At 36.9% G+C, this 7,590-nt stretch overlaps 1 protein-coding gene across 1 annotated transcript; it reads right to left on the reverse strand.

Annotated features, from left to right (window-relative positions):
* Nucleotides 1–1,198: 1,198 nt before the first annotated feature.
* On the reverse strand, nt 1,199–3,435 carry LOC134692587 (uncharacterized). The gene is made up of 2 exons (XM_063553044.1): nt 1,944–3,435; nt 1,199–1,551 (listed from the first exon to the last, which is right to left on the reverse strand). The coding sequence occupies exons 1-2, from the start codon at nt 3,433–3,435 to the stop codon at nt 1,199–1,201; spliced, it is 1,845 nt and encodes a 614-aa protein (XP_063409114.1).
* Between the last annotated feature and the right edge of the window lie 4,155 nt (nt 3,436–7,590).

Here is a 7,590-nt window from a genome sequence, read left to right on the forward strand (position 1 = left end):
TGTGAATCGTGGATGGAAATTCAAACTTAAATTAAAATTTGTAAAAAAAATAATTTGATCACGACAACAATCAGATAGTGTTCAGGAAGCACCGATATTCAACCGTTTCTAAGCGAATAAGTCCCGATAATCCCGTTCTGAATCCACTTCTAATCCGATTTGTATTTTTCGCCAGGTAAAATTCGACCGAGTCTGTCACGACTGCGTCCCGACTCTACCGAATGTAATCCGACTGAGATCAGACAGTGACCAGACAGTGAACCGACGCTGACGGAAGTTATTTGTTCGAAAACTGTCGGCATGTTCGGGATGATCAGGTACTGTCGGAACGTAATCCTATCACGGTCCGCTCTATCGCATTGCAAACGGCTTTGTCTGGTCTCAGTCGTATTGTATTCTGTAGTTGTCGGGACTCTGACGTGGGTATCATTGACGAATTTCGTATTAATAACGGGACTGTTTCGGAACGGTTTCGGCAAAAAACGGTTCGCAATCGACAAGATCTGGATGCAATCTGGACTCAATCGGCAGAAAAACAGCTATGAAAAATTACTCCAGATCATTCCCGTTCTACAGGACACCGTCCAGAATACACAAGACATTGTTAGGAATTCGATCCGATACAGCAGAATCTGTCACGACATAGCCACGATTGTAATCCGATTAGACAAAATCGGCTGAGTTGCCCCGAATGTTACGGGACGCACCTAACTGTCGGGATGCTTTGCCGAACTATTCGGACCCTTCCCGATCCGTAGGAATCTGTTACGAACTAAAACGAATGCGTTCAGACAATGATAGGACATTCCAGATAATTGAGGATACCAATCCGACTTTTTCACTTTTCGTATCGTATTGCTGTCTGATCTCAAACGGGAGCAATAATCGGCAATGTGTGAACCCCGCATTAAAGATGTTAAATATTCATTCCTCCAACGTGTACGAAAATGTTCAATCAGTTGATGTTGTCTCTGAAGGTTTTTGTTACAAGACGCATGGTTGGAATTGTGAAAGTTTTCAATATCATCCATTTGATGTGGTAGCGAATCCAATCTCCTTCCGCTTAGTAAGTGTGATGGCGTAAGTGGTTGCGGGTCGGTTATGTCTGTTGATATATACGTAATCGGACGATTATTCAGCATGCTTTCAATTTCAGTCACTATGGTTCGAAGCATGTCAATGGTAACAAATGATCGACCTAATACTTTTTAATAGCATTTTTGGTTAGTCCTATAAGTCTTTCCCACCATCTACCAAACCATGGGGCTCTATTTGGGATGAATTTCCATTCGGTTCCGCGCTCCACAACTTTTTGTTGAATTGATTCGGCTGCAGCTTTAAATGTATTAGCGTTATCTGACATCATTATTCTGGGAAGTGAATGGCGTGCCACAAATCTCCTTAAAGCTAACATGAATGACTCTTCTTTCATATCCGGTACAATTTCTAGATGTACTGCTCGTGTTGCTGCACATGTAAACAGGCAAATATAAGTTTTGCAGTCAATGTTATTTTGTCCTTTTGTACACAAAGCGCCTGTAAAGTCGACACCTGTAACATAAAAGGGATATTCATCGTTAAGTCTATCTTTCGGAAAAGCGGTGGCTCAGGTGCGCGGTAAGGTTTTCCTGTTACTTTATTGCACTGTGAGCATTTTCTAAGATGGTATTTTACACATTGACGAATTCTCGGAATCCAAAACTTTTGCTGAATATGCACAATTGTGCTGTTTAGTCCAGAGTTTCGATTTTTGTGATGCATGTCTCTAATTATCAACGACGTAAAATGGTGTTTCGTTGGTAACAAAATTGGATACTTCGTATTATAATCTAATGGTGCGTTGTTTAGTCTTCCTCCGCAGCGCAATAATCCGTTGTCGTCCAAATAAAGTCTAAGTTGTCTAACTATAGCAACTTTGTGTTTCGATGATGGGTTCAAACTACCAATCTCGAGTTCAAATGTCGTCCGCTGAACATTACGAATAAGTGTATTCTCGGCTTCTCCGATTTCTTGAATGCTGAGTATTCCAATTGTTCGCTCGCTTTTACGGGTCTTCAAATTATGGATAAATCTTAACACGTATGCTGTCATTCTAACTAATTTACTAAACGAGCTATATTTTTCAATTTGAATACAACTTGTCTTTGGTACATGTATCTCAGCATCCATAGATTCCTCTGTAATTGTTGAAAATGTGTTACAGTTTTCCACATTTCTTGTCCAGTTTGGCCATTCTGCCTTGTTGTTGATCCATTTTGGTCCCTTTATCCAAAGTGCACTATTCATCAACTGTTTTGCCGTAATTCCGCGGGTAAGATAATCTGCTGGGTTTTGGTCTGTTGGGCAATATCTCCAATCACTGTTTTCGGCCAATTTTCTTATTTCTTTGAGACGATTAGATACAAATATAGTTAACGTTTTTGTTGACGATATCCAACTCAACACTATTTGACTGTCACTCCAAAAATATGTCTTCTGTGTGTCAATAAATCCTACTAAATAGTTCGCTAATCTGGCGCCAATCAGCGCACCCATTAATTCCAAACGTGGCAAAGTTATAGTTTTTACCGGAGCGACTCTGTTTTTTGTAATGATTAGACTAGATGTGTTCCCTTTGACCAAATAGGCACACGCGCCATATGCTTGTTGACTGGCGTCTGTAAATATGTGAAGTTCAGTCTCGTCTTGCGCATCATATTCAGGTACTATTTGGCGGGAAAATTCTGTTTTTGTTGCCTCTTCTATTTCCATAGCGATCGATTTCCACTCTTCTTTTAAAGTACACGATAATAGATCGTCCCAATTTAACTTCTCTTTCCATAATCTTTGCATAAAAAGTTTTGATGTCACAGTAACTGGGGATATTAATCCAAGCGGATCAAATATTCTTGACGACTGGCGCAACACTTCTCGTTTTGTTAATGATATATCATCATTTTCTGTCAAAGTAAGTTGATTATACAAAATATTATCAGATTTTGTGTTCCAGCGCATCCCAAGTATTTTAACTGTCTGGTCCTCGTCTCCTGCCTTTTCCTGTATTGCTCTATTTCGTAAGTTTTCATTGTTAGAATTCCATGATAGCAAGTTAAAACCGGCATCGTGTAATAATGTGCGAGATTCTGCGTAAAACTTGAGTAGAGTTGTCTCGTCAGGAAAGCTCGTTAGAATGTTATCTACATATATGTTCCTTTGCAGTTCTGAGGATGTGTTGGATGGGTTTTCTCTAAAGTGTTTCATCAATGTAGCACTCAAAATAAAGGGTGAACAGGTTGCACTAAACAGTACTACTTTGAACCTGTAAGTTATTAATGGACTGTTCGGATTGTTGGGGTTCTGTAACCAAAAGAATCTCGTAACATCTCTGTCATTTTCGTCTAATTCTGTGTGTAGAAATGCTCTCTCTATATCAGCTGTCACTGCATATTTCTCCATTCTAAAGCGTGTCAAAATTGTAGTAAGGTCGTTCATCATAGGCGGGTATTCTGCTTAACAATCATTGAGACTAGCGCTGTAAGAATTTGCTTTACAGCTACAGTTATAAACTATTCGTATAGGCGTGGTTGTGGAATCCTTCCTAACAGCGTGATGTGGTATATAATGAATAAGATTTTCGGTAAGAGTCTCATCGCTTACCTTTTCTATGAAACCTCTCCGTTCTTGGTCAGATATAATGTCTCCATACATTCGGAACATTTCTTTGTGTTTTGAAATACGACGTATTACATTTTCTGTTCTTCTTTTGACGAATTCTTTGTTGGTTGGTAACTCTGGGCAGTTTTCTTTCCATGGTAGTTTGGACACATATTTCCCATTTTGTTTTGTAATGGAAGATTCGGCAAAGGTTTCCATGACATCTATCAATTGCGAATCAACTTCCTTTTTGTCAATTCCTAAAGACTCCAGTTTTCAAAATTTCTCTAAATCGTAAGTTTCCTGTTTATGAGATATCAAAACATTCATCATTGAAGTTAACTGGTTATTGTTCTTGACTGGAACTGGGCCTGATAACAAATATCCGAGTTTAGAGCTTACAGCAGTCGGACCATTTCCACGTATTATTTTATCTTGCACTATATTCCAATAAAAGTCTGCTCCAATTAGAAGAGTAAGACTCTGCGTCTGTAACGGGGTGGGCTAGAGATAAGCCATGTAGATAGTGAAGTCCCTGCGTAATTTTTCTACTCTTGCTCTAAAGCGGTGATGCTATGGTGGGTACTATCAGTACTTGTATAGGTATAATCTCTCCATTATTGGCTTTCAACTGTACTGTGGTTTTGTCTAAATTTCTAATACCGCTAGTTTTATTCCCGAAAGAAACAATATTCAGATTTTCGGATCCCTCTTTTTGTACATTTAATTTAGTAGCTAAGTCTGCAGTAATAAAAGACCGTTGTGCACCCTCGTCGAAAAGTATGTTTGCCTCTGCTGTATTATTCACCGACATTACCTGAGCTACTGCTGTTTTCATGAAACGGTTGAAGTTTCTTGACTGGCTGATGTGTACAGCATTGAAGTTTCTGTGGTGTCCTTATCTTCTGATTGTTGTGTTGTATTTTTCTTGCAAATTGATGTATGATGCTTACGGTGGCAAATTCTACAGTCGTATTTAGAGCGACAATCTGATACTTTGTGAGTACCAAAACAATTAAAACACAATTTCTTTTCTTTAATAATGGCTATTCTTCTTTCATGTTCGGCGACATCCGTGCAGTCATTGGAAAAGTGGTCCCCCTCACAGAATGTGCATGCTCGTTTTCTTTGTGCCGAATTAATTGGTTTTTTCATACCTTGATGCTTCGAGGTTTTTCCTTGTTTGCTAAAATCCCTCTTAACGCTTGCTACAAAATTTGCGGTGTGATTAGCTGTCGGCGGTTGATACATGTACTCATTACGTTCTGATTCTTGAATTGAAAGTTCTCTGCAAATAGCGTCTCGTAGTTTCTGTATATTCCAATCATCACTTCCGTTTTCCCGTGTAATATTTTTCTGAAATCTGGCGGCAATTTCCCTAGAATAACCGGAATCAGTAATGAACCAAACATTTCTTGGCATTGGCCTAATGACTCTAGACCTCTGATGTATGCCTCGGACTTATCGTAAAATGCTCGTAAACTCTCTAAACGCTCATCAGGCACCGGCATATCCAAAAGTGATCTCATGTATGCATTGATTATCTTGTGGGTTTGACCATAACGATTTGTTAAAAGTTCTATAGCCTTGTAATAATTTGGGTTGGTCATGGTGAGGCCTGAAACTACGTTTGCGGCATCTGATTGCAATAATGACTTCAAATATGAAAATCTCTGAATGTCGGATAGTGTACTGTTATGATGAATTGTCGATTCAAATGAATCCCAGAAAAATTGCCATTCTAATATATCTCCGCTAAAATTTGGTAGCCTTAACCCTCTTGCTGCCAAAGGGACATTTATGGCTTCTACACACAAGTCTTGTTGATTGTGTAGAACGTCAAAGGTCCATTGTAACGTCACAATACTCAGGGGCACCGACAACGTCAAAATACGGCGTCAAAATGGCGATTTTGGCGGGAATGAAGCAAACTGAATAAAATGCTTTAAAATTATACTTAAAACGGATGTCAAGAAATGATACAGGATCAAAAGCTTCTTAGTACTATAATACCAATTTATTTAACATGTTTACTAATTATCGAGTTCGTCATTTTCATGTTAAATGTTGCATTGTTTCGAGAAATTTGTTTTACGTTTTTTTTCGTACATCTATCAATCAGAATGGCAGAATATCTCATCATAGTATAAATCAAAAATCTTATTCCTGATAAATAATCATAATAAAGGTTACTGTTATACTTGATTACGCGAAATATTAATATTCATTCACAATACGTCGCCATACACGATTTATTTAAAAGAACTGGATAATTTATTATTATAATTTATTAACTACCACGATTGAAATCTCAGCTAGGATTTTTTTGTAAAAGTACACACATGTTAACCGATGTACTTGTATTGCCATACGATATTTCAATACATTTTAAACCTATTTCATCATGGATCATCATGGCAGCACTGAATTAAAAATGTTTATTTTAATTCGAAATGTGGATGTTAAATTTGTAGTAGACACAATGATTTCTATTCCTATCATATATATCATAGATATCTTTTCCCAGTGGCAACCTATTTTTTCTGGCATTCACCACAGATCTTTTACTTTGTAGGACCCACTGAGCAATAGATTTATTGTACATTGAATTTCAGACGTCCTCGATATTGCATCATGTGAAATATTTGTCATTGAACGTTTAGAAGAGACCAGTTTACCAATTATCAGATTTTTAAAAATATTTCGTGTATGTCACTTACAGTGTGTTCTTTAACATAGTAAATGAAAGTGAATTAATATTGATTCAGGTTCACTCGTAGACAATAGAAATTCATTTTAGAGAATTTCTTCCCTGTTTTTACTATGTTTTGCTTAATCGTATTCTCTAAATTTTTTAGCAATAAGTGGTCAACAAAATAATAATAAACATGATTAGAAAATAAGCAAAATGAATATGAATAATAATTTTTTTATAAAAAAAAATATATCCTCGCCTACCGGCACAAGGATTGAAATCTTGATAATTTAAATCTGACACATTTGATACTTTACAACAAGAAGAAGTTCATAGAATCATAGAGCAGCTGCTCGGAGATCTTATTTATTTTTATTAATTTGTACACGCTTTAAATTTGTTTTTATTTTCATTTTCATTGGGTGCCGTTGTTTCGCCGTTTTTAAAATGATTTGAGAGTGGGTTTTTTTACCGTATTTACCAATTACCTTATTAAAAAAACCGAATAAATATTTTAGTATTTTATAGGCGGTTAAGAATCGTTAATGCATTTCACTTGACAAAGATAAAAACAAAGTTGCCTTCAAAGCTAGTATAGCAGTTGGTATATTATTTTCACTTTCTTTTTAAAAGACAAGAAAGATGAAAAAATATATATTTTAAGGTTAAAAGTTGTATTTTTAAATAATGTTGTATTAAAAACATCTTTTATGACAATCTTAGAGCAATAACTTCCGTAAAATTACTTATACATCGCTTTTCATAATTACGGCTACATTGAAACGGGAAAAACTATGGACGGCGGGAAAGCGCAGTTCTACAGAGAGGCACAAGTTTTGCAACGTCACAGATAAGAAACGTCGAGATGCTTTTGGCGCGACAAAGCAAGAAAAAAACTCGGCAGCAAGAGGGTTAACTTGGGTAGGCGATGGTTTTGGCTTGAGGTTGAACTTGTCTGTGACAGCTCCCGACTGGAATGCGTAAATGGGTTTGAATGTGAATTTGGTATAAACTCTTGGGCATTGCTATCTAGAATTGAAGAAGTGGCGGTGGCGACGAGTTTCAAGAACTTTTTGTATTTTCTAATTTTACTTTCTAACTCTAAATAGTACTCATCTGTTTCTATAATTTCATCAGTAATTACCTCCGAGTCCACTGTATTTAAAATTTGTTCGTCGATATTGGCTAAAGTTTTCTTTTTCTTTTCAACTGCTTCCAATAATGTACATATTTCCTCCGGGTCTAAAGGTGTATCAACGATG

Source organism: Mytilus trossulus, chromosome 12 (genome assembly GCF_036588685.1).
Source record: "Mytilus trossulus isolate FHL-02 chromosome 12, PNRI_Mtr1.1.1.hap1, whole genome shotgun sequence".
In the NCBI taxonomy this organism is placed as follows: Eukaryota; Metazoa; Mollusca; class Bivalvia; order Mytilida; family Mytilidae; genus Mytilus; species Mytilus trossulus.